The sequence below is a fragment of the Tripterygium wilfordii genome, chromosome 21 (assembly GCF_013401445.1).
Source record: "Tripterygium wilfordii isolate XIE 37 chromosome 21, ASM1340144v1, whole genome shotgun sequence".
Classification (NCBI taxonomy): Eukaryota; Viridiplantae; Streptophyta; class Magnoliopsida; order Celastrales; family Celastraceae; genus Tripterygium; species Tripterygium wilfordii.
The window spans coordinates 2,714,287-2,740,797 of NC_052252.1; the positions used below are offsets into that span (position 1 = coordinate 2,714,287).

Genomic DNA, 26,511 nt, shown 5'->3' on the forward strand with positions numbered 1-26,511 from the left:
TTTTTTTTTTTCTTGTGGAGATCATCTATGCACGGTTGAAAAGGCACTTCTCTACAGCTAGTCCAGCCACATGATGCATCGACAGAATTGAACAAGTTTTGAACGTCATCAGCTTACAATTCAAAATGGATGACCAAATTGGGACCTTTAAACATTTGGTGATTGGATTGTAACAGGACATATCTCCCAATTTAACAATTAGAGTTTGCTTTCAAAGACTCAATTATAATGGCGGTTGATATTAGCAATTGTTAATTAATTGCTAATAACGTGATAGAGCCGGTGTCGGCCTCATAATTAAAGTACTAATCATATGATTCTTGCACTTATCGTGGATCACGGGCCTTAATAATCTATGTATAATCACATTCCTCCCCTTGATTTAAGGGTATATCCCACCTAGCTTAGTCAATTATTTTCCTATAAATTTGAAGTAACTTTAATCTAGAACCTTAATTATAAGTGCATGTGGATTTTTTCCCCTTAATTTTCTGTTCTTCTATACTAATAATCTAGCTTCCCAAGTGTACCTAATTATGTGCTGCGTCATCCATGACATTGGCTTAGCAGAATATTATAATATCAATGACCTGCCGACGCAAATGTTTTGATGATTCATCACTACAAAAAAAATACATAAATAATATCATCTTAGCCAAACTAAGTTTTCTAAATTAATTAATTATTTAATTAAACACAGAGAAACTTAAAAGATAGCAAAAGTTTTGGAAGAAGCAATGTTAAATTCTCAATCTTTTCTTATGAGGAAGAACTGTATATTATTAAGAATCAATATTTATCAAATGATCTGTCATTGCAGCATCCTGGCGCCAACATGAATCATATGACGCAATCTATATACCCAGATTGGAGTAACTTAGAGCAAATTTTGCAACACAATGGGAAACATTATTAGAAGTCTTAGGACAATATAGAAACAGGAGATTATATAAAACCCCTCGCGAATTCTTAGTTTCTTCAATCACATTGTTGTTCTCATTCAGACGGAGAATCGCAGACTGAATCTTCTCCATTGCCCCCTTTTGAATTGCTAACGAACATTGCATTCACCAGATAATTCCCAATCTTTTCTTGTGTACACACTTAACAAATTAAAAAATATTGAGCCGATCAACAACAAGTGCGTCCACGTCACCATTCAAGACATGAATGAAGATCTATATATATCTTAATTTGAATTAATGTTTTTAATAGTCTATTTTTTTAAAAAAAATATTATGTTGAATTGAAGAAGATATCATATTTATCAAATCGTCAATTACTTTTCCTTTGAATATTATTCAGTGTATTCATAACATATTGTTCCTTCTTTGGTTGTATATATATATGGTCATCCATGACATTGACCATACCAATCTTAAGCTACCTATATATTTTTATATTAAAATAATAAATGAATTATTTATTTTGAAAGAACATGAAGGTCTGATATGGTTGTTATATGTGTAGATCATGAGTGGCAAGTCAGTTGATAAACAATTAATATATGAAACCAATGAATCCTAACCTGTAAAATAATTGTAATAAATTTATAAATATTTTTGTTTAATATATATATATGTATGTATTCTTGAATGGTGTCAAGACTATAATCCTTATCGTTTGAAGAACTCCAAATCATGTTGTTTATAAGTAAAGACTCACAATCTCTCACACATAATTCAAAGCCTTTTCATTGAGTCTAAGTACCATCAAACGATACGTGTATGTAAGAGAATCGGATAATAATAGTACTATATCGTATAGGTTTGATATAGGTGAGTGTGTGTTCTTTATAGTACACCTGGTAGGCATAGGACCTAGTAAACCAAATTCAGTACTTTCCCAAGAAACGGAAACTTTTAGAATGCGGGATATTAATTAATGATATAATCTGAACACCATGAAATTTTGAGTACACATGTTTCGGTGAACATTTTCCAACATATATAAGAACAACTACTACTACTACTGAAGAAACATGAACTTACCAACTCAAATCATGTGAACACCTTTATTTGATGTTGAAGGTGTGTATAATTGGACAAAACCACTTCGTGATAATCTAATTGATTATTTATCGACTTAGGGCATACGATACTCTAGATTAAGAGTTCGAACTAATTAGTAGAGAGATTTCATTGTGGAATATTGGTTTTGTGGGATTGTTCCACTTTTGGACCTCTACCCCATGGGCTTCAGCATAATCGTACTTGTAGCCAACATAGTGTGTGGGATGTTTTGACAACTCAAGATTTACGACCACTCAACTATCAAAAGGATATGTTGGGTTGGGTAGTTCTTCGATTATCAAAAAAAAAAGAAGGTATAAATGAATGTTTAGAAAGCCTATAGTTATTGTGAAAATACGAAGAGTTAACATTAGACAAATTAATTTCTCCGTCAAGAATTAATTTTATAGGACGTAGTAAAATTGAATCCATAAAATCAAAGAACTAAACATTCTTATCTATGCAAAGAGCAAGTCTTCAAAAAAAAAACAAAGAAAGAAAGAAAGAAAACGGGTGGGGTAGAGCATGATTGATGTCCCCGAGATATTCATTCAGGAGTGAAACTTGAAAGGCAAAGCAGCGGCACACAACGTGTGAGAAGGGCACGTGTAGTCAAACAGAACAGTCCCTTTCTTTATCTTTAGAGGAAACAACGCGGGGTTCGACGTGTCCATTGCACCTTCACCTAAAGTCTCTCTCACTCTCACAATTATACTTGCTTTTTCTCATTCCCCCTCATAATCATAATGCGCCAATAAGGACACACACACACAATCACCTTTTTTTTATTAATATTAATATTTTTATTTATTAATACACGTGTCATTGTTCTAAATTTAACGAACTTTCTTTCCCTCTTTCTAGAATATCTCTCTATTTTTATTTTAAAAAATATATCCTTTCCTAGTAAATGTTACACGTGGTCTTCTCTTACATGCTTGTGGTAGATCCCCACCCTTCTCTATTCTCTTTCTATATATACATATCCTCTCTCTCTCAATAACCCAAACAAGCTACACCAAACCCAAAAACAAACAAGAACCATTACTCTTCAGAGCAAATCAATCCTCACTTCAATACACCATCGTCTTTGCCAAAATAGAGAACAATGCCTACTTCAGCAGCAGCAGCAACAGCAACAAATACTTGGATTCAACCTAAAAAATTGTCATCATCATCTTCTTCTTTTTCACACTATTCTTCTAATTCATTGGTGGGCTTGGGCTCCAGGCCCATAAGAAAGCCCAACAAAGTCACTTTTTGTTCTCTACAAACACCTTCAATTCTCCATTTACCCAAACAGTCCCCAGCAGCATATACACCATCAACTTCCACTATCTCTGCTCCTTCGACTGATAAAGTTCAAAATCCACAACAATGGAACTTGTTGCAGAGAGTGGCTGCTATGGCTTTCGATGTTGTTGAAGGAACTTTGATTTCTAAAGAACAACAACACCCGCTCCCCAAAACTGCCGATCCTCTTGTCCAAATCGCTGGCAATTTTGCTCCCGTGCCTGAACAACCCGTCAGAGGCAAGTTACCGGTGGTTGGGAAAATCCCAGAATGTATTCAAGGTGTATATGTACGGAACGGTGCGAACCCACTTCACGAACCGGTCGCCGGTCACCACTTATTCGACGGAGACGGCATGATCCACTCTGTCCGGCTCGAAAACGGATCTGCGAGCTATGCTTGCCGTTTCACCGAAACGAACCGTCTGGTTCAGGAGCGTGAATTGGGCCGTCCAGTGTTCCCAAAAGCCATTGGTGAACTCCATGGACACTCTGGGATAGCAAGGCTTGCGTTGTTCTACGCTCGCGGACTATTCGGGTTAGTTGACCCCACCCACGGAACTGGTGTCGCTAACGCCGGACTCGTCTACTTCGACAATCGTCTCCTAGCGATGTCTGAGGACGATTTGCCTTACCATGTTCAAGTTCTTCCCTCCGGCGACCTCAAGACCGTCGGTCGGTATGATTTCGATGGACAGCTTAAATCGACCATGATTGCCCACCCTAAAATCGACCCGGTATCCGGCGAACTATTCGCTTTGAGCTACAATGTTGTACAAAAACCGTACTTGAAATATTTCAAAGTCTCCCCAAATGGAACTAAATCTCCTGATGTGGAAATCCCGGTGGATCAACCGACGATGATTCACGATTTCGCGATTACAGAGAATTTTATTGTGATCCCCGATCAGCAGGTGGTGTTCAAGCTACCGGAAATGATTCGTGGCGGGTCTCCTGTTGTATATGACAAGAACAAGATTGCAAGGGTTGGTGTCCTAGACAAGAAAGCGATTGACGGTTCTAAGATCAAGTGGGTTGAAGCTCCTGATTGTTTCTGTTTTCATCTATGGAATGCGTGGGAGGAGCCGGAGAATGACGAGATTGTCGTGATCGGATCATGTATGACTCCTCCCGACTCCATTTTCAACGAAACCGACGAGAGCTTAAAGAGTGTTTTATCCGAGATTCGGCTAAACCTCAAGACAGGAAAGTCCACCCGACGCCCGATCCTTTCAAGTCCTGAACAAGTCAATCTGGAGGCCGGAATGGTGAACCGAAACTTGCTCGGTAGAAAGACCAAGTTCGCCTACTTGGCCCTCGCCGAGCCGTGGCCTAAAGTGTCCGGTTTCGCAAAAGTGGATCTTGCTACAGGTGAAACAACCAAGTATATATATGGAGAAGAAAAGTTCGGAGGAGAGCCCTTGTTTCTTCCTAGAAGTGCCAATAATTCGGACAGGGAGGATCATGGGTACATTTTGGCATTCGTGCACGACGAGAAAGAGTGCAAATCGGAGCTGCAAATCGTGAATGCGATGACATTGGAGATGGAAGCTAGTATTAAGCTTCCATCTAGAGTTCCATATGGTTTCCATGGTACCTTCATTGGTGCAAAAGAATTGCAGAAGCAGAAATAGATTACAATATCATGCAGAGGAGGTATTGCCAGAGGGATGGTTATGTATATACAGGTCCCCGGAATCTCCTCTGTTGATTTTATTTTTTTTGAATATAGTTTGGTTTGTTATTTTGAAGTGAGAGGTTTTGAGAGACCCAGCTTGTAGCTTTGTGGGTGTAGGTAGAAATGAAGCTCAGCTGGTCTCTGCTTATTCTCACTCAAAAATTATGTGATTTATGGATCTGCACTATGGTATGGTTTCATGTGCTATACAAGAATGTCATAATTAGATGATTTCAAAATAACCAAGTAAATAATTGCAGAAATGCTAGATGATTTCAAAATAACCAAGTAAAAAATTGCAGAAATGCTACTAAATTTACGACAAGCCATGTTCCCTACCACTGTTGCACAATCCTTCAGTTTTGGAACTCCACTCCACCATGCTGGACTTGTTGATTCTGGAGGAAATCTTAACAGAAGGTAAAGACATGCTTCTCTGATTTGATCATCTTTCTTGCATGATCAGTTCCAACAATTCTCTCAAGCTAAAACATTGCAAAGAGATCATAGTTAACCTTTTTCACTAACATCTCACAAGAAGCAACTCAAGAATCACAAGAATAATGAAAAAGAAAGATATCAATGAGAACCAAAAACTAATGTCATATTGTAAGCATCCACGAGAGTTCTGTCAAAACCCATAATTGTTGTGTATTTACCATCAGGATGTACAAGAATCCGGTAGTCATGGATGGGGAAATTGCAGTTAAAGTTAAAAGGTACACAGAACATAGACCCAACTAAAAAAAATGGCAGATAAGATTGTATTATTACCCGGAGCAGATCAAAGCGAGAAAAAAGCACAGTACATGTCATTTCATGGGACCCTTCAAGCATATTAACAATCTGCGAGAAGAGGATGCATCTCATGAATAATATTTAAATTCGAAAGCAGTGATCAAATGGCTATAAGATGAGCTGACTGAGAGACGATGCAAAATCATGCTTACCTCAGGGTAAAACCTTTTCCTCTCAGGTAGTGAATAGATGATCAAATTTTTAATACCACGAATCTGCTCACAAGGAAAATAAACAGATTAATCAACATTTTGCATGAACTGAGAAAACTAATTCAATCATTCAAAAAAACTAATTTAAAATCGAAACACTGTGTGATACAGATCAGCTTCCAGAAAACCAAAGCAAATTATGCATTACAAAACATGCAAATTGGCCTTTATACCAGAGCAATCTATGCAAACATAACACCGAGAAAGTAAAATATAATTATTGTCTTACATATCTGTTAACTCTGTTCTGCATTAATCTGGCAGGTTGAGCATATTAACTCTACACACTATGCTACTAAAACAGTAAATATTTTCGAAGGCACGGAAAGGACACCATTCTTCTCACCTTGTATCTGAAGTAAAAATGAAATCTCTCTGTGCAGAGCATGATCTTCCGCTTTCCCTCAAAGAACCAGACCCGAGCTCGCGATATATCAGCAGCTTTTGCATAGCTAAATAGGGAGATAATGTTGGGATTAAAGGTGCAACCAAAAATTAGAAATTGTTTTTAAGGTTTTCATAGGAGAAAAGAGAGAAAGGTGGGGTTGGGGGGATGGCTTGACTCATTGGACAGAGAATAAACAGAAGATGAAAGACAGCTGCTTACTCTCCAAGCAAACAGAAGGACTCTCCTTGTGACTTGAGAAAATTCCTAATCCGAACATATTCAAAGTAAGTACTAATGAACAGCATAATCCCACCCTACATTAAAGAAAAGCAGATTTATAAAATTTAATAAAGAATCACAAAGCCACAACCATAGCGCAGCTGAGGTACCACACTACTACGTAATTAATCGTATCTTTGGACAAAAATAGTTACCTGAATAGAATCTTTTATCTTTGGAAACACCTACATATGAAAAAGTACAAATATCTTATCTCGAGGTTAAACTACCAGTAAAAAAAAGTTTGATTTCATATAACGTGTATAATATTTAAAAAGATTGCATGCACTTATAAAAGTGTGCATAAACAATAAATTAAAAGTAAGTGCATTTAATTAATTTATGTGCACAATAAAATGAAAATAAGGACCAAACAAAACCTTCTTAACAAAATAATCCAAACGGGCATCATCGGCATCTGCCACTGAGGCCGCATCAAATCGACAATAGATCTGTAGCATTAATTAATTAGAAAATGAATTAACATAAAATATAACTATAAAATTCCTAAATTTTTAACAGGATATAAGACAAAATTGCATGGTAATACACGAAACCAATTGGATGATATATTAAGAGATCCCAACATTCATGTTTTTTGATTGGAAGTACATATAGCATGTTCCTGAGGCACTGGTAAGTCAACATAAGTAGCCTATAATTTTTCTAATTTCAAAAATAATCTTCTAGGAGCATTTTCCATTTCATTGAAGAAGTCCAGCTTGTTGCTGGTTTTGTTAAGAAAAAGAAATATTAGTAATTGAGCAACCCAACAACATTTAAGTACACACTATTTAAAATTCCCATCTCCAGAATTCCTTTGGCTTTTTCTGAGTTAGATGCTTGGGGCTGCAACTGCTAGGATGCCAGATGCAAGATAGCAACAAAAAAGAGAAAAAAAAAACACCACTTGGTATTCCATATTCGTACCAAAGGCTTACCGAGTTTACAGCATATGCAATCAACATATCATTATCGTGGCAATACAATTCAAGCAGGGGACAAACAAAGCCAGCCAGACATACCTGCGGTACTTGGATGAGTACTTTTGGAAGAACACCTTTGTACTTGCACACCAACTTCACCTATTGATATCTTTAAATGAATGAATATCACAGAAAAATCCTTGTAAACAAATAGAATGCTTCAGTTAGATACCTAGATACAAAGATTGATTAAGTTTGTGCAATATTCCTTGCAGGCAACTGCATATTTCGAGGCATTTGATTCACCATAAGATAGTAAACTAAAACCTTTTCAATAGTTTATTCAGTCTTCAAGTTAAGTAGAAGTTTAAAAAAGGGTAAAGAAGACGCAATAACAGAAAGGGAAAAATAATAGTCCTCCCTGACCCCACATATATAGGACCGTTCTTACTTCTTAGCACCTTCAACAAAACGAAAAGCAGTTGAAACTTCAGCAGTGCTCAAGTAACATGAAAGATAAAACAGGGTTTGTTTCTTGGGGCGGAGAATGAAAAATGACAGTACATCCACTACCAGCAAGGACAGCCACCCAAGTAAAATCAAAGACTAGCATCTAGACCAGTCTTCAACTTCCAGCCCTCTCTTCGCCCACAGGGAATCCTTCCCTCTTAGATACATAGCTAAGGCAGTATGATGTACTGCTCAAACTTATATTTTTATATCCATAAACTAAGATTAACTGATACATCATAAGGGCGTAGACCTATTATTTGTATTCTCTTTTTGAAAAGATCTATCATTTATATCCTCACATCTTCCCTCCACCTCTTCCCAATCGAGTGCGAGTTATTAAGCCATAAGGAAATGCAGAACAAGCATTAATAATACAGAACTCAAATGCATCTCCCGCAATAAAAAAATGTAGAGTTTGGGAAAGAAAAGGATGAAGGAAAACACACCTTGCCTTTATAGTTAACACAATGGTGATTGAACAGAGCATTCATTTCTGGAACAAAAAAAGTACGAGCAGAGTATTTACTCATCATGTGAAATTAGTATTGGTGTACTACAAGGTGATATGTACCCAGCTGTACTTCAGCATGCATACAACCACCTAATAGACCAATGCAAAATCATCATCAATGAATAAAAGTATTAAAGGGTGATGGCGTCACCTCAGGCATAAAATTGAAAAAATAAACTAGCAGAGCTTCAAAACTTTAAAAATCTAAAAGTTCAATAATTGCTTGATAATTTTCAAATTAGGAAGAAAGTTAATTAATACCCCGAGAAAGGCATAAACAATTAATCAGACTGTCTTGTCTTGCATAATGTATAACTATAAAATAAGGTGGCCCAGTGGCAAAGTTTGTTTATCTGAGGGGTCACAGCCTCAAAGGTTTAAATCCTAGAAATAGCCTTTCTCGACCCACTGCCTCCACTGCGGGAGATTTTAACCTTTACTTTTTTTAGGTATAACTATAAAATGGCTAACAATTATTTCTGCTATCAATTAGCACCAAATACCACAGTGAAGAAATGCCCAATACACCCATCTAATTTGCAGCCTAAATCTAGTCAAGCTAAATGCAAAAGGATGCGCTCCTTAGAGGGATTCCTTGTAAACTGCATTAATGTCTTAAAGCTCCAATATGGCTCTTACATCAATCAGCCAGAGGCTATTGACATTGCCTCTCTGTAATTTCTTGTTGGCACCTCCTGAGTCACTGGGTGCCATTATAAAATTCCTTTTTCAGTAAAAAAAATGTGGAAGGATGCTCAAATTAAACAAAGGCTAAATTTTGACAAGCACATAGATCACAAGAAATAACAGAACACTGATACCTGGGTTTAAATGATAACTTAAAATTATTGTCTGGCGATAATATTTTGCATATCCATCCAGATACCTAAACATGAAAAACAATTTTTAGGAATCAGTTGTTTTAACAATGTACTCAATCACATGCACTCTGACTTTATGTAATACGTATCTTTCTTTATAATTCTTTTCAAATACTTCTAGTACACTCTTCTACTCATCTCAATTTATAACTTATGGTAGAGAGAAATTGTCAAAATCCTTTATTTTAAAAGCATCTTCCACACTGTCCAAAAAACTTTTACAACAACCAAGTTAATGGAAAGAGTTCATTATGCTTGTGGGTTAAGCTGGAGAAAACAAATAGGAAAGTACCATGGTCTAATGCGCATAATATCAGTTCCATGCTGCTTAGAAGGTATGCGGTTTAGATGTTCAACAACTGAAGTGAGGAAAGACCAGTTCTGCATGTAGTTCACAAGGTGAGTGACAAACAAAAAAATGGTCTCCCGAGTTCTGAAATTTCACTACAGAAATATTGCAAAAGGCACAATTCAAGCAAAACACAATGTACCTGCATTGCTAGAATATCTGCATGATCTATGATGAGAACCTGCTCATAACAAATAGATGTACTCTCACCATTAGAGGAAAGGATATAACAAAAGAAAATGAAAATACCCTACGATGGCATTCCCCAAAAATGACATTTAAGTAAACTGAAGTACCTCTATAGAAGAAAGATAATCCACATCTTTTTCCTTATCAACCTCCGAAATCTCAATTTTCTTAAAAACATCAAAGAATCATCAAATTTTTATTATCTACTGCAATTATTGTCAGTCCCTACTCAAACAAATGGAAACAAAGTAATCGGAAGTATGAACAAAAGGGTACTTACTCTGTGTAAACAGATAGGAGAAGCAACTATCATGTCTGATGAATAGAAATCACTGTACAACTTTGTGCTCCTCCTAACAAAAAAAAAAAAAAAAGGTGAAAATTAAGGCTGTAGATAAAAGATTTACTATCCTCAAAAATTTATTATCCTCTATCAATCCCTCATTTCATTAAGAACCCTATGTCTACATATCATACCATTACATAAGGAACTGTCTTAAACACCTCCAATTGCGTGAAAAAGAAAGGGATGAAATTCTTACAAACAAACCATGAACAGAAACTTCTGATGGTTCTCTGGCTGTCAAAAGAACTGAAAGGACAATCATTGAAAAAGCAAACAATTTACCTAGTAAACTTGATACCAACCATAAAGTCGTCGTCATCATTCCCACCAAAAAGAGCTTGAAAATCAGAAGGTTTTGAAGTCTTCTGAGATTTTGAATTTCCAATGTTATGCCCATTTTGGGCCATCTTGCTCATGGCTTGATCGTCTTCAACATCTTCAGGTCCAAACTCGTCAGAAAAACGGTCACTGTGTTCCACATTAACCTGTGAAGACCGAGAAGATAACAAAGGAAATTAGAAAGTGTTAACAACATTTAGTCCTCTTCTGTAGACAATTTGAAATGCAATTGCAGAAAAAACTAGAAGAAAGACAAAACACTACAAAATGCAACAGTGTACAAACAATGCTGCTCGCAAGGAATATTAGCCTTTCATTGCAGGCCACCAAAAAAGGTCAATGTATATAGCCCAACTTATTTTCAAAAACCAAGTTTTGAAAAGGCAGAGGAATTTCGGTGTCTCATGAGCAGAACTGACTGGGATACTGTGGATCATTGGCTCTCACGAGTCACGCCGTTCAATTCCTCAAAGCTTTGCAGTCATTTTTCTCTATACCGGTGTGAACCAGGTAAAGATATTTTGGATAGCAAAAAGGCAGTTGGTGGAAGGTTCAAGAGGGGGTATAGGTCAAAAACAATTTATTTTACTGCAGAATATCAAGTTGAAGTTCATTGTGGGCCTTTGATAGGGTGGAGAAATAAAATCCTTAAGAGCTGGATGACAAACAACACCATATGTTGCCAATGGCATCTCCTTGTTCTTCAATAATAATTCTTGCTGATTGCAATTAATCTAGACCTTAAGGTTAGAGCTGCTTCTGTTGTATAAATTTCCACAAAGTTTCCATCAGCCTAATATCGATGAAAATAGCCAAGGATATGCAACATGGAAATAATCTCAAAAAAAGTAGCCAACTCCATAGAAAATTTAAATGATGCTTCTATTTATCATTAAAAAAAGAGATATATTACCTTGTAAGATGTAGGAGTGAGCTGAATTAGCCTCTTAACTACTCGGAATGCAATGCTTTTAATAGGCAATAATATCAGAACCTGGAGGACACAACACATACATATGAGCAGCAAGACAAAAAACGAACATTTAAAAAGATAGACTGAAATATTTCTTATAGTTGGACACATGGACAACATAATCCTCATGGAGGAGGAAAGTTTGAGTGTGAAAGAAACAGTAACAAGTCGATCATCTGAAGTATTTCTGCTGCAGTAAGGCATCCAGAATGAACTTTTAGCCAAATGTGACTAGCATAGTTCACATGCTTATCTCTACAGCTAAGTTGGGGTAAAAACAACTGATATGAAACAAGAAACTAATACAATTCAAATGTATTGTATTGTTACAACATCAGAAAAGTACAGCAAATATGACAACTTAGAAGTAATGGTAAATTTGACAAGGTATGTCATAGTTAGCTGATGCTTGAAAATCGATACTGCCCATATCAATAAAGCAACTGAGTAAAACTAAAAAGAGCCTCCTAATTTTCCAAGCAGATTATTTCAGACCTCATGCAAATCAAGACCTCATGAGTCATGACCATTATAACTCCGATTCGTTATTAATTCTTGACTGGGTTAAGAATCAGCAATTATAACTTTTGATGTACAGAGTAACGTCTATCAAGTGTATCAAAACATTATGTTCCTAAACTTTACCAGATAACTAGCAACATACTATTACAGGTTTTAATAAGAGATAACAAAACAAATGATACGTGCAAATACATAAATTAAACAGCCATATGGAAAGCCAAATATATAGAAAGATCCAATTAAAGTTTCTATATTAAATGCAAAGCTTTCCCGCTATGTCCAAATGCAGTTGGCACAGGAATCACCAAATAAGAAAGCACTGAACACTACCTTAGGACGAGTAAATCCACGATCAAGAAAACTGTCACCAGTCAGTATTTCCTTTTTACCACCATCTTGATGTTTGGACTCTTTAGCATCATTCTTTGTCACAAGATCTCTAGTCCTGAAGATGTGATTTAGCTGCATGATATACTCTTTTGATTAATATGGGGGTACAAAATCCACATTTTAACAATCAAAGAGCAATTGAACTCCCCATTGGACAATGAGGGTATGCACTCACAGAATGCATAATGTATGAGTCCATGATACTTGAATCTTCTTCCAGGCCTTTAAGATAAAAAGGTTTCTTTTTGCAGTGCAGTACATCTCGGTAGCTGTTCCCTAGGAAAATCAGAACCATGTTAGCCACGTAAGCACATATGGATTGAAGGTCATTTCAACTACTGAACAAGTTGGGGTCATCAATCCACTATAAAATGACTGCAAAAGATTTCTCAAATGAATGACAAACAAATGACAAGTTGCATAGTATCCATCAGGACAATGCATAATTATAACATCATGTTCCTGTTACACCAAACCAGGCAAGTAAATAACGACTTTAAAGTATATTTCCAACACGACCACATGACATTTGGCAATATTAATAAGCTCACTCACAAAGGGAGAAGAAGTATCTTTGTTTAGATGAATTAAAATCATCCCCTCCAGCTGTTTTGTAAAGATCCAACCAATGCTTATATAACTTTTGCTTGAGACCGTAGCCAGTACTAATGCTGTTTTCCTGCTCCTCAGCCTAACAAAGCATACATTAAACTCATCAGCATTGTTAAAACTGAAAACAAAAATAGCATTTCAATAACTTTAATTTAACCTTTGTATAACATACAATCTCATAAATATTATGTTGCATAGAAATATAGTAATATTACCAAACACAGGTGAGCTAGGGTTGAGGCGGGCTGCCTGTTTTCAAGAGAATTGGGCAGCGCCACATAATGGGTTGTGGTGCAGGGATAGGATTTGAAAACCTTCCCATTGCATTTGAATATCTCGCATTTCTTCCCAGTTACGCCAAGAAAATTAGTGTAGGATACTAGCAAATTGGAAAGGAAGATTTAAGGAACGAGTAAAACCATAATTTTGAGGGCAATTGACGTTCGGAGTGGAAATTTCTCATTTCACTTTTCAGCAAGTCCCACTAGATGTGCTCCTGCACACGTTATTTTCTAACTTGACGTTTTTATTTCAAGGTGTTCAATTTCTCGTTCCATTCTACACTTTCTCCCTTTAGGAAACATACTTTTTTCAGCATTAGCCCTTTGTAGTTCACAAATTTTGCAGGTACCAGGAAGGGTGCAACCATATAATTGTTGGAGGAATATGAAAGAGAAAGAATTTTGCAAGATATGAAGAAATGAGAAGTAAAAATAGGACCAAAAGGTATAAACATAGTAGAGATACCTTTAGGAAAGGCTCTCCAGTTCCCATCCACTTGCACTTCGCCATGTCACCAGCAGGTATCTCCCAATCGTACTTCCATTTTTTCTTTGACAAATTTTCAACCTCTCCTACTGACATCTTGTACCCCAAGTGTTGATAAAAAGAACTGTCAAAGAAAAAGTCACGTTGAACTTCAAGAACAGGAAGCATACACACCAAGAACCTCAAAAGTAAAATTGAAAATTTTCATGATAAAATAAAGCTATGAGTGTGTTTGGTTGGAGTTCTCAAAACAATTTTCTGTTTTTGAAGACAAAAATGACTATGAAAATTTGTTTGGCACATGTTTTTACTAACTTGTTTTGACAAAAATTGAAAACTACTTTTTGTCTTCAAAAAGCAAAAAAACCAAAACTAAATCAAGTTTTGTAAAATTTTGGTTAATAAGTCAAAGAACGGTGGCAATTTTGTAAACAAAATGATCATCATCATCTCTCCTCCTCTACCCTCTCTCCCCGTGCACCACCACCTTCCCATGCCACATCTCCGTCCGGCCACCGATTTGGGGCACCGGACCACCGAAATGAAGCTCTGGACTTCCACCATCCATTTCCGACCAAGCCCAGCCGTTAAAAGTGACCACTGGAAATTCCTTCGCAAGGTCAAGACCCACCGTAGCTTCAAACACCTGATTTGGATGCTATATGAGTCATCAATGGTCACCACCACACCAGAAAGGTTGCTCGGTCAGAGCACTACACATTCCATGCCTTGACCGGCCAAAATGGCCACCGGAGGCCGGAGATCCGGCATTGACTTGAACCGGGTCAAAATGACCCAGATTTCTGTATTTGAATCTTGTGGTTTCAATAAGAATGGGCCTTTTTAGAACGGGCATCGGTTAACAATAATAGGCCTTGGTCACAACAAATTGGGCCAAAATTTGTTTTCAAAACTTGTTTCAAAATCCTTTTTAAAAACTAAAAAAGGAAATAGTTTCCAAACACACTCTATGTTTACAAAAAATACCATTTTAGTTTTGAAAATTTTAATTCCATGTAAAGTCTACTTTAAGGCTCTGATGTTGGAGTTGGTTAACATATAAAGCATTAAGCTGTAGTTTCTTAGTACTTTTGTGTACTTCCAATGTTCCTCTTCCTTTTTGTTTTATATTTTCAATAAATCTTACTCGTTAAGGAATAAGACGTAAGCTTTAAAAGCATTAAGCTGTAGTTTCTTAGTACTTTTGTGTACTTCTAATGTTCTCTTCCTTTTTTTTTTTTATTTTCAATAAATCTTACTTGTTAAAGAATAAGACGTAAGCTTTAAGTTTATTTGCCAATTATGTAAAACTTTTGGAAGAGGTCAGCTACAGATTTTCTGAAAATCATCATGTTGAGTTTCAAGAACTTCAGTTAAACACACGATGTTGACATAAAAACATGTCAAACACAAAATTATCCGAATGCTTCTAAATTTTACCAATAGGCAATAAAAGATATATTCAATAAGGCAGATAAACTTCCGATTGAGAGATGTCTAACTGAAGCCTGAGTTAACTAAAAAGTGCCTATGTTTCTGAACCATTCTTCATAAGAAGACGATATTTTCAAGTTTCAACTTGGATATTTTTTGACACTCTTGAATTTACCAGGGGGAAAGGGGCAGAAATCATGTTGCCCAACAATAAAGGAACAATACGGCACTCATGGTCATTAATACATGTTATATCATCAATATTAAGAACAGCAGACAACAATGTTCATATATGGCAAAGACAAAATCAAAAGAAAACTTCCAAATACGAGAAAAAGAGTCATAACTAAGAATTCGTGTCATGTGAAGGAACTATTTAGCCACATGAATATGAGAAAATGAGCAACAGCAGACAACAATGTTCATAGACGGCAAAGACAAAATGACAAGAAAACTTCCAGATACAAGAAAAAGAGCCCAATCTTAACTAAGAATTCGTGTCATGTGAAGGAACTATTTAGCCACATGAATACGAGAAAATGAGCCCAATCTTAACTAAGAATTTGTGTGATGTGAAGGAACCATATTTCTGCACATGAATATTCAAGTAAAGATATTCAACTGCATGATAAAAACGAAACCATGGATACGATACCTTAATGAGACCGATGCCTTAAGAGCAGATTGACCTCCGGCACCTAATTCGAGCTCCTGATCAGTATCAGAGGCCTCTTGGTCATCTTCTGTTTCAGCCTCTTCATTCTCCTTGGAAAAGCCACCTGTTCTATGGTCTTGCACTTTTCTAATGGATTGACTTCTAGGGGACTCTATATCAGTTTCTGAGTAAAAATTTGAGTTCAAAAATAAGGCAGTAAAGTTTATTAGTAAGGAAAATAAAAACTGCTTACAAAGAGAACTAAATTAGACTGTAAATAACATTTGAATAGAAACTTATATCATAAGAATATAAAATATCTATTTTCTTTCCTGATATTTAAAACAAGAAGAAAGCATATTCCCTACTGTCTTAAGCCTGAACAAAGTAACCACGCCAACATCCGAGTTTAAAACTCCAAAACAATATCTACCTAAAAAAATCAAATGATGAAGACATCCATTCTGAAAGGGGTTGAAAAGCAACTATGAAAAGGACAGCACAAGATTTAGTTCAATAAGTAGGGCAAAAATATTTAAAAACAAAGGTCATTAAGGATTGAACTTCAAGATAAACTGAATGATGCTTTCTACCTGCGTCACTAATATCCTCCTCGGATACAATGATGGATTCAGACTCATCAGCTTCTTCTTCTTCCGAATCACTTTTACCTTCTTCATATTCTCTACACAAAAAGCATACAAAAAAGTTTTAGGCAGAGCCTGTACATACAAATCACTCAAAAGTTTTCAAATAGTTGTTAAGGAAAGTGAACTATTAGTTAATAACTAAGTCCAAGAAAAGTTAACATAAATCATGATTTGAAAGTGAACCAGACTATATGGCATCAGACCTTAAAAATTAATGACTTGTGTTTAGAGACAACTACAAGAAGCTCCAGCGCCTTTCAAATGAAACAAACTAATTCATTAATTGATCCCTGAGAGAAGATCATTACCTTTTCCCATATGCATTAACAAGAGACTCCGAGCCCAATGCCATTAATAGGTTATCATATGTAGACACCTCTCTATATACTTCTTCCCCAGGAGCCACACCATTTGATGTCTCCATTGATGATTCCCCTGTATTAAATAAGTCACTAAAAATTAAACGTTAACAGTCAATATAAAGGTAATCTAAACAATATCCTCTATTAAGCTTCCAAACTTTAAATTGGGCAAAACAACACTTTATAATAGAATGGCATCTAAGCTATATGAACTTGGCAATCTGAAAACCCAGGTAGAGTTGTTTTTACTTCCATATGTTTTACACAAAAACTAGTAAAGCCAACACCAAACTCGACCCAGTCTATCTGTGATTTCAATTTCATATTACAACTATAGAAAGAACTTCATAAACATGTGTCAAACTTCATCGAGCAAGGGAGGAAGAGGATTCTAACATGCCTGAAGAACTCGGAGAGGGATCGCGAGCATTCTTTTCTTCAACGCGCCGATTCTTCTTCACAGGTATGCTCGTGATAGACTTCTTCTTCTCCGGCACAGTGTGCCTCTTCAGTCCTGCTTGAAAGAGCTTGGTAAGAGAAAACGACTAGATACTTATTAATTGCGTCCAAATTAAACACACAGTAACTGAAGAAGAAAAGGCTATTAAACTGGCAGAAACAACCATTAAAACTAAATTCTCGATTTCAATTTCGAATAGACAATTATTTTCTCAGTCACTCAAATTCTATTGGCTTTCTCAGCAGCCAAACAGAAGCTTAATTAGGATACCTCGTTTGGCAAACAAATTTCTCCCCATACGGACGAATAATTACGGTTTTTCCAAAACCTAATTTGACAATTTTTGCAAGAAAGTGCTTGAAGAGTTAGTAACTGCGCGATGAACAGGTAGGAGACGAAGCTCGTAACGAGCAAATTGCAGGTTAACCGACTTCGCTCCCGTAATTTCAAGGAAGTGTTAACGCAAGAAGGTATGAACTATAAACCATTAAACCCTAGGGGTTTAACACTGTTAGCTTTTTCGCAGAAAGGTTTACCGAATTGGGCCCTAATTGGGTCGCACCTAAATGGGCCCTATTTCAAGCATCTGCCTATTGGGCCGGATAGAAGCAGTTGCTTTGCTCTGGCAGTAGGGTTTATATTTCTTAAACCGTTGCTTCTTCTCCGCTGCAAAACCCATCAATGGCAAAGGAGAAGGGAAAGAAGAGACAAAGGCAGCAAAATCCACAGCCTTTCCTCGCAAACGATGGCGATTCGGTCGCCTCCACCAGAACACGTTCCAAAGCCCCCAAGCATCACCAGACGCAACATGAGGTATGAGCATACACCCACAAGCACACGCTTAATTGACGGTTATATGTAGCTGAATATGTATATTTACTGTGGTTTGTTCTTTCGGCAGCTGATACCTTCGGGGCTGAGTGCGAAAATATTGAAAGAGGCGTTGATTCAGCAGAAAGAGATTGCGGAGGAGGATGCGGCAGCTTCGGACGAGCGGAACCCCAACAGTGCGTTCTTTTCTGTGGCTGAAGAAGATACGTCCCGACGAGAAGTTGAGGAGGACATAGATGATTTTGGTGGATTTTCTGAGACTCAGAGCCAATTCGGCAACTATGAAGTGAGTTCAGTACTGTTGTTTCTTCTCGCAATATGAAGGGAGTTTATTGTGCTACAGGAACTGTGGCTGCCATTATGTGGTTTTATGAAAGTTCTAGTGAATTAAGTCTAAAAATTGTGAATCCAGGAAGAGCTTAACGAGGAGGACGAAAGATTACTGGAGGCCTTTCTATCAAAGGATGCTGGTCCACAGCGTACACTTGCAGACATCATTGCTGAAAGGATCAAAGTAAAGGCTCTGAATGTTTCTTCAGGTTGGTATTAATTGGCTATCTTGCATATGTCTATTTGTTCCTGTGCTATTTAGATTAGAAGAACGTTTGCTTTCTATTATTTAGAAGTATATCTTGGTGTTTTATTTTGTTGTTCAATTTCTTAACATCTCATGGATTTGTTTCGATGCAGAAACCCAATCTTTGCCAAAGTTGGATGACAATGTCATAAATTTATACAAGGGGTAAGTTGTTCTGCGTTTTGTACAATATTTTGCAATAATATCTATATTATAGGGTTGCCCAGTTCCTCTTGAATCCCTTATCTTTACATAATCTGAAGACCATTGTGATATCAGATTTAGAAGTCCATAACAGATTACGCTGTTTGTGATGAAACTTATTTGATATTTATGGAACTGTAATGTGCAGACTTGGCAAGTTTCTTAGTAAATACACTGCTGGAAAGATGCCCAAGGCATTTAAACACATTCCTTCGATGCAACTTTGGGAGGATGTTCTACAGCTGACTGAACCTGAAAATTGGTCACCGAATGCAATGTTTCAAGCCACTAGAATTTTTGCCTCCAATCTGGGTGCAAAAAAGGCGGAGCTATTTTACAAGTTTGTTTTACTCCCTCGGATCAGGGATGATATCAGGAAGAATAAAAGACTGCATTTTGCTCTGTATCAAGCTTTGAAAAAATCTCTCTATAAGCCAGCTGCCTTCAACAAGGGAATATTGTTCCCATTGTGTAAGGTAGGTCTTTCGAGGTAGCCGTAGCACACTACACTACTACAGTGTTGGTGGTTCTTTTACATGCTGTTGCCAGGACATAATTTTCATAGTTGAATTACTGTCAATTCTTTTGCAGTCAAGATGAGTTTGTTCTAGTAATGGTAGGAAGTTCAATTATTATGAGCTAGACCAAATGGTTGGTAACCAAGGCAATGCCGGAGGATATATTTTCTCAGTGTTGACTGCAAATTATCCCAAGTTGCTGGCAAACAATTAAGAATTTGTAGTTTGTAAATCTCTATTTCTTCCTATCTCGTGTTACTGATTTTTATACTTTTAAATTTCTTAAAAACTCCTTTAGTTTATATTAATTATTTGAATAACAATAGATCGACTAAATAGCTTGGATGTCATTAGAAATCAGCAGTATAAGTAAATTTATATTAGGCTATCAAATTTCAAAATTGTCTACTTAGCAAAATTGTTTGTTGTACGTATTATTTCTGTTTTGGAAATTTCAATTCAAGAATGTATGCTGGAAAGAGGATCATATAGGAACGATATAATGTAAATGCTTGAAAAGTGATATAGCTAACATTTTTCCTCTTGTAAACTTCTATAAACATTACGGGAACAAAGTTGGATTTGTTGTTTGTTTCACAAGCTTGACTGGTTGATTTTAAAGGCATGTTCTTTGTTTCTTTTGGAGGGTCGGGGAGGTTAATTTAGTGTTTTTTACTGCATTATTCCATTTAGTTTAGAGATCGGAGTAACTTTCGAGGTGTTGAATCTGGGAAGCGGGGGGAGAGTGGCAACACGATGTTGTAGTTTCGTGAGTTGTGCTGGCTGATGATCTATGACTAGAGAAGAAATTCTCTGTCACATGTCATGATAAGACAATGCTCAACCTCACCTCTGAAATTATTGCACTAAAGATTTTCTCACATTTTATTTTTATTAGGAAAATTGTATAACCCATGCTCTCTTTTTACACTACTCCCTGTCAACTTGCAGTCTGGGACATGTAATCTCAGGGAAGCTGTCATCATAGGGAGCATTCTTCAAAAGGTGTCTATTCCTATGCTTCATTCAAGGTATGTTCTTACAAAATCTGGATATTATTTATGACATGGGTATTTATGTGATATTTCTGTGGCAAGTTAAGGTAAGGTTAGATTTAAGTTTTTATTCATTGAATAAAAGTAGTTTTGCTTCCAGGTCATGCTAAATATTAAATTGCCTGGATAAAGGGATTATATTTGTTCTGAAATGAAAGTAGTACAATTATTTTTAGCTTTCTTTTGTTATTGAAACCTAAGAAGTTGCAACCATGTGTTCGTCACTTCTAAATGTTACACTGCTAGGGGGATGATTAAGGAGTTATTTATCACTGGCACCTGATTTGCTTCTTGATGTGAGGACCTTATGTGTGAGTGTAATCTTTCAGTACTGGTGTTCTAATTAACAGAGGGAGTGGGTTCTACTTGGCCTTACTTTTGGAGAGTCCATAATCTCAAAAGAATAATAATAACTCGAGCTTTAAAGATGCAGCTACCTGCTAGAAAAAACTTCCTGTCCCCATATTAACCAAATTTGCATTTTAACAACTCTCTCTTCATAAGTTGCCCCAAATGGTTTTGGTTTGAGTATTGTGCACATCGCTTGGTTGTCTCGGTGTTGCGTATTGAATGATTAACCCTCGCTAAGTTGCCCCAAATGGTTTGGGTTTAAGTATTGTGCACATTTTGGTTGTCTCAGTGTTGCGTCTTGAGTAACCCTCGCTTTTTGTACATAATATGATTACAATTGACACTCTAGATTATGAATTTTCATTTGCACTTGTATTTTCTTGCGAAATGATTTTACCGTGAATTAGTTCAACTTTAATAATCGCGGCTGCTGATACTTGCACGCCTGAAAGGTACTCGTGTTTGTCAACACTTTGTGCATGCTATATTTTGAAGTTCCAATGCATGAATATATAAACTCTTTACTTTTTTGAGTCCTTCATGGTTTTTCCTATATTTTCTGGGAGAAATATAACTCAAACATCTCAATGGATTGCAGTGTTGCATTATTTAAGCTTGCAGAGATGGAATACTGTGGTACAACGAGGTAATGGATCATGTGAAATTCAAGCCTATTTAATGCGTATTGATAATTGGAGTCCGCTGGTTTGGCACCGATGTCTATTACAAGCATGTCGTTTGTGTTCACATGCATGCATCTGTCTGCTTGTGCATGCTCTGACCATGTGGAACTTTGATATAAAGGTCTAAACATTTAGTTGGTTTGAAACATTGGAGGGTCCGAAATAGGGATGTGCTTCTAGAGACTTGAGTTTGTGGGTGGTTATGTTGGGTGACTTGAATGTTTGAGCAGAACATTGCTTTCTTCATTTTATATTGTATAAAATACGTTGAGAAGTTAAAAAGGTGAGATGATAGTGTTGGGTCAGGTGTATTTGGTATATTTATGGAGTATGTTGATATTGATTACTTTTGAGACATTAGCTTAAATATGCACACAATGTGTATAATGATGGGCCCTGTGTATTTGAATGCCTAATTTTGTCAGGAAGCTGAACATGAGCTGGTCATGAGAGTTTAAAGGTAGTGCGTGAAAATGGCCATACCAAGGGCACGGTGTTGTGCAGTAGGAAAGTAGCTTGTTCTATAGAGAGAGACAGCTAAATGAATTTACTTTCATGAATGTAGAAGGTATATAGCTTCATTGCAAAGCATATGATAACTTCTTGGGTGGCAAGTGGGAAGCCCTTGGTGCCCTTTTGACTGAATCTTTTTGCATAAAAAATGCTCGTCAATTGGTCTATCGTTATTCTGGTGTTTAATTTCTTATGTGAAAGCTTGAAGCAAGCAAAAATATAATGAAAAAGAGAAAAATTAACGAGATCAATGCTTCTGAGTTATAGTTATAGTTATTTGTGGATAGGTCTCTGATATATTTCAACCATCTGTGTTGATAGAATATATAAAGAATTGATTATTCTCTTAGTGCTACTTTCATATTTATTTATATACAATACTTAAAAGCTTAAATGTTTAGAGCTTGTACGTCGCACCGTGTGGCGGAAACCAATTAGAAATTTGTTTACTAAACAATAAAAAATAAAAATCTGTGTGATTTGAATGGTAGTTTTGTGTGTGTGTGTGTGTGTGTGTGTGTATTTGATATTATTATGTAATTGTATTTGGACTATATAAAAATATACGGTAATACTGTCTTGATTAATTTTGTTTTATGATAGGTATCATTGTCACCCCTTTCTCTGGTTACATTTATGAGCTATTCTTGAAAATTTCATCATTCTACACTTGCAGTTATTTTATCAAGCTTCTTTTGGAGAAGAAATATGCTTTGCCATATCGTGTGGTTGATGCAGTTGTTGCTCATTTTACGAGATTTCTTGAGGATACAAGGTTGATGCCTGTAATATGGCATCAGTCTCTCCTTGCTTTTGTACAAAGGTTGGCATGTGTTTTTCATTCTCCCTTTTTGTTATTGACTTTACAAATACCTTTTAAAAAATTTATTAAAAAACAACATGCAATAGGTATTGATTTCAGTTTCGAGTGTTATAGTCGAATCAGTTTTCTGGGGTATAAGAAAAGATGAGGTATTTGAACCTTTTCATGATCATACTGTTGTCATTATCGTGTGCCTTGTGAAGGAGTTTTGAACTGTCAATCGTGCCTTATCTGCCCTCTCTTCGAGGCAGGGGAATTCAAACTCACATAACTTTAAGATAAGGGGAAAGTCAAGGAACATTTTTAATCTCTTTTACTGGGAAAAGTGAGGGACACATGATAATCAAAGCTTCTTTGTTTTACTGTTTGATCAAGTAACTTCCAATATCAAGTCAGGCAAGTAATCAGCTGCCACTTGCTGAATTCCATGAAGATTAATTTGCAAAAAGCTATGCTGGTTGTCACTGTGCTGTGTGATTTTCTTGCAGATACAAAAATGAATTGCAGAAGGAAGATAAAGATAACCTTAGATTGCTAATTGAAAAGCAGAAGCACAAATTAGTAAGCGCATTGTCCTACGCAATTTCTTTTATTATTCCTGTGTTGTCTTTAATTTAACCAATTCTTTTCAGTTTGTCTCGCTTCTCTCCCCTTCCCCACTCTTTAAGAGGAATTCTCCCTCATCTCTACCATATCTTGAGCATATGTGACCTTATTTGTCCTATTTAAATGTAGGTAACCCCAGAAATTCTGAGGGAACTGGACAATAGCCGAAATCGTGGCGAGAAGAATGATCCCATGTTAATAAATATCCTTTGCCTCATAGAAGGTTACAAGTTATGCTTTTTTTTTTAATCTTTTTTATGTGTGTGCACGACATGTGTTTTTTTTTTGGGGGACCCGGGGGTGGGGTGTTTCTACTGTACTGTATTCTGTTTTGACAGATTAAGAGTTCAAATCTTGTGTTTTTACGTGTGTCCTTGAGGCAATGAATTTATAAATTTCATTTTATTATTGATTACTACTTTTTTTTCTTCTGATCGGCACTTAGATTCTCCTTTCCTTGACTTCTCATTACCATCTCCCATTTCCGTGGTCAATAAAACAATTGAGGAAGACAGGTTTGATATTCCAGATGTACCTATGGAGGAAGATTGAATGCCTATGCTTGGTACAATCCTGCCCATACTTGCATTGTTCACTTGGATCAACTTTTACCTGCTGAATTGGTAACATCCTCTTGTTGCAGATGAATCCTAAACCTCGCATGCATACTGAGTAGCTATACTGTACTTGAAGGCAACGCAGAAGCAAAAGTTTTGAGTTTTGTTTGTTTTTTTTTTGTTTTTTTATAAGCAAAAGTTAACTTTGTGATAGTCTTGTTTGTTGCAAATTTTCACTTATGACATTTTTGTACCTGATGCGGGAGATTTAGTTTGTGTTATTGCCTATTATTTAATCTAATTCTGGAGTTTATGGTTTTCTTGGCAAGTATTCAATAGCTGCGTACCTTGCTGTATCTGTTATGATTCAACTCATAGAAGCTTGGGAGTTGAAAATTGATGAAAAAGTTGCATATCAAGTTGGGGGAAGTTCTCAGTTTTCCTAGACAAATGGTTGATTGCTTTTGCTATTTTACATGTGGGTTTGTTTCTTAAAAATATACTTTTGTTCTTTCGTTATTTTAGCTTTCCATCTACAATGGTGGATATGGAAGGTCACACATCGGTTTATACGATGTGATTTATAAGAGAGCCAAATCTTAAATATTTGAGGTGCCTTACAATACCTGAAGTGGATTGATTCCAAACTTCTCTCACCTTCTTCTACTTCTCACCTGTTCCTTGTCATCCCTTTCAAAATTTTCAAATTATAACATGATACTAGAGAGAATGGACTCAATCCTAATGACTTCCCATATAGTTTACTTGTTGGGCATCACATAACTGAGTCAACGAGTGTGGGAAATGTTAGAAACTTATAAAAAAAGTCTCATTTCAGCTTAGATTTCAGTTTAGTGTAAATTAACGATATGGTTTATGAGTTTGAGTCCAACCTTAGGACAGAGCCTTGGATCTAGAGTGTGAACTTTATGTATGATATTTGTTTATTTGTTGTTGTTAACACTCTAGATTCGGTGTTTGTTTGTTTGTTTGTTATTGTTAAGTCCTGGTGTCTACTTTCTTGGACATTTCATAGACTACTATAACGACACTAGGTGTAACTTTGTTATTATATAATGAATTATTGGGGTTTATATCCTTCGAAAAATATAATGAGGAACATTAGTTTTATAACTCTATTATTGTAAGTTGCTGATGAAAATTCTACTCAAACAAGCACATATAACTATTGATAATAGTTTTATTCGATATAAAAAAAAAAGAAGTTTGGAGTACATACGTATATATGTAACTCCTAAGCCCTTAGACAAGATCCTTTATATATTACCAATCAAAACATCTTTGATAAATAGATGAGGGGGCAGTCCATCTATGGAAGCACGGACCATTTGCTTGCACGAACCAATCACACTCGCATCCAAAGTATGGACTACAAAATTCGCAATTGTCTGTGCCCTTAGATTTGTTGTAAATACCAAAGTCATGGAATTGGCCTTGAAATGCAAAGCTACAACCAAGATCAACCCCCGTCGTCCAGTTGAAACTGTAGCCACCGGGGGAGACGTGAACCTCGCCGAGATCGGTGCTGGCGGATTTACAGTGAACGGTCATATTGATGAAGGGAGGCAAAGAGGGAAGATCGGTTTTAGTAGCCAAAACGTCAAAAATGCGAAAACGTAATGGCTTTTGAGTATAACCTGTATCACATAAACTCATGATCAACAAGAATTGTACTGCTAGCAATGAAAGCGAATTCATTGTTTTCTTTTTGACTAGTTAAGAGGTTCTCTTCTAATGTTCATACCAAGTCTCAATGCCTCTTATTTATTGGATGAGTATTGGAAAGCTAATAAGGAAATAAATTTAAGGTTTAGATATGAAAATACATTTAGTAATCTACAGGGTAATCATTCCAATACAAGAAATAACATTAATGTTGTACTTCTAGTTATGTTTTTTTTCCCCTTAAGGTGATTTGATTACAGTACATATTTTCTATTATGATAACATACTAATTATCATCAAGTGAGTGATTTTAGCTAATTTTGGGATCCTTTTTTTTATTTGTATGGGATTGGAAGGAACTCTAAATTGTGGTGACAATGTGTTCTACTATCTAGTTTTTTTATTTTTTTTTATGGCACAAAGGTTCTACAATCTAGTTAATGCGTTTTTGTATGTTTTAGCTTAATTTTTCATTTATAAGCGTTTTCTATTGGTTTCGTATAAAATGAGATAAAACGGATAAATTTTGGAGGATAGTTTAACCATCAAAAAAATTTCAAATCAAATG

The 26,511-nt window shown here is 36.2% G+C and overlaps 3 protein-coding genes across 7 annotated transcripts; 2 read left to right on the plus strand and 1 right to left on the minus strand.

The window, feature by feature from the left end:
• The first annotated feature begins 3,002 nt into the window (after window positions 1-3,002).
• Window positions 3,003-5,197, plus strand: LOC119989589 (9-cis-epoxycarotenoid dioxygenase NCED1, chloroplastic-like). Its single transcript, XM_038835209.1, has one exon. It carries the CDS (start codon window positions 3,121-3,123, stop codon window positions 4,936-4,938), a length of 1,818 nt encoding a protein of 605 aa, XP_038691137.1. The 5' UTR covers window positions 3,003-3,120; the 3' UTR covers window positions 4,939-5,197.
• LOC119989588 (U3 small nucleolar RNA-associated protein 25) lies at window positions 5,021-18,011 on the minus strand. 2 transcript variants are annotated; one of them, XM_038835208.1, is made up of 25 exons: window positions 17,810-18,011; window positions 17,480-17,593; window positions 17,026-17,152; window positions 16,661-16,752; window positions 16,068-16,251; window positions 13,958-14,102; window positions 13,154-13,289; window positions 12,774-12,874; window positions 12,539-12,670; window positions 11,627-11,707; window positions 10,657-10,859; window positions 10,309-10,381; window positions 10,136-10,195; window positions 9,982-10,020; window positions 9,783-9,871; window positions 9,431-9,495; window positions 8,545-8,591; window positions 7,685-7,744; window positions 7,040-7,111; window positions 6,815-6,844; window positions 6,600-6,694; window positions 6,339-6,444; window positions 5,933-5,995; window positions 5,757-5,828; window positions 5,021-5,467 (listed from the first exon to the last, which is right to left on the minus strand). In XM_038835208.1, the coding sequence occupies exons 1-25, from the start codon at window positions 17,835-17,837 to the stop codon at window positions 5,393-5,395; spliced, it is 2,289 nt and encodes a 762-aa protein (XP_038691136.1). In that variant the 5' UTR covers window positions 17,838-18,011; the 3' UTR covers window positions 5,021-5,392. The 2 variants fall into 2 exon arrangements, 1 of the variants encoding a protein (XP_038691136.1); XR_005465842.1 differs by lacking the exons at window positions 5,021-5,467; window positions 5,757-5,828 and having other exon boundaries at window positions 6,600-6,644.
• A 171-nt stretch (window positions 18,012-18,182) lies between these two features.
• Window positions 18,183-24,578, plus strand: LOC119987669 (bystin). Of its 4 annotated transcripts, none has more exons than XM_038832586.1 (12): window positions 18,184-18,352; window positions 18,441-18,656; window positions 18,783-18,909; window positions 19,061-19,112; window positions 19,300-19,627; window positions 20,621-20,700; window positions 21,674-21,721; window positions 22,948-23,094; window positions 23,583-23,655; window positions 23,830-23,923; window positions 24,146-24,265; window positions 24,344-24,578. In XM_038832586.1, the coding sequence occupies exons 1-11, from the start codon at window positions 18,221-18,223 to the stop codon at window positions 24,250-24,252; spliced, it is 1,404 nt and encodes a 467-aa protein (XP_038688514.1). In that variant the 5' UTR covers window positions 18,184-18,220; the 3' UTR covers window positions 24,253-24,265; window positions 24,344-24,578. The 4 variants fall into 4 exon arrangements, with proteins under 4 accessions (XP_038688515.1, XP_038688514.1, XP_038688517.1 ...); XM_038832588.1 differs by having other exon boundaries at window positions 18,186-18,352; window positions 23,830-23,902; window positions 24,173-24,265; XM_038832587.1 differs by having other exon boundaries at window positions 18,183-18,352; window positions 24,146-24,578.
• The last annotated feature ends 1,933 nt before the right edge of the window (window positions 24,579-26,511 follow it).

Bases quoted from the DNA above. Each gene is read 5' to 3' on its own strand.
- LOC119989589 (XM_038835209.1), top strand. From the start codon at position 3,121: ATGCCTACTTCAGCAGCAGCAGCAACAGCAACAAATACTTGGATTCAA.
- LOC119989588 (XM_038835208.1), bottom strand. From the start codon at position 17,837: ATGGGGAGAAATTTGTTTGCCAAACGAG. The intron at 10,196-10,308 runs GTAAGTACCCTT...GATGTTTTTAAG, and splicing joins CTCCTATCTGTTTACACAGA to AAAATTGAGATTTCGGAGGT. The intron at 6,445-6,599 runs GTAAGCAGCTGT...CTCCCTATTTAG, and splicing joins TCCTTCTGTTTGCTTGGAGA to CTATGCAAAAGCTGCTGATA.
- LOC119987669 (XM_038832587.1), top strand. From the start codon at position 18,221: ATGGCAAAGGAGAAGGGAAAGAAGAGACAAAGGCAGCAAAATCCACAG. The intron at 19,113-19,299 runs GTAAGTTGTTCT...TGTAATGTGCAG, and splicing joins GTCATAAATTTATACAAGGG to ACTTGGCAAGTTTCTTAGTA. The intron at 23,924-24,145 runs GTTACAAGTTAT...ATCGGCACTTAG, and splicing joins TATCCTTTGCCTCATAGAAG to ATTCTCCTTTCCTTGACTTC.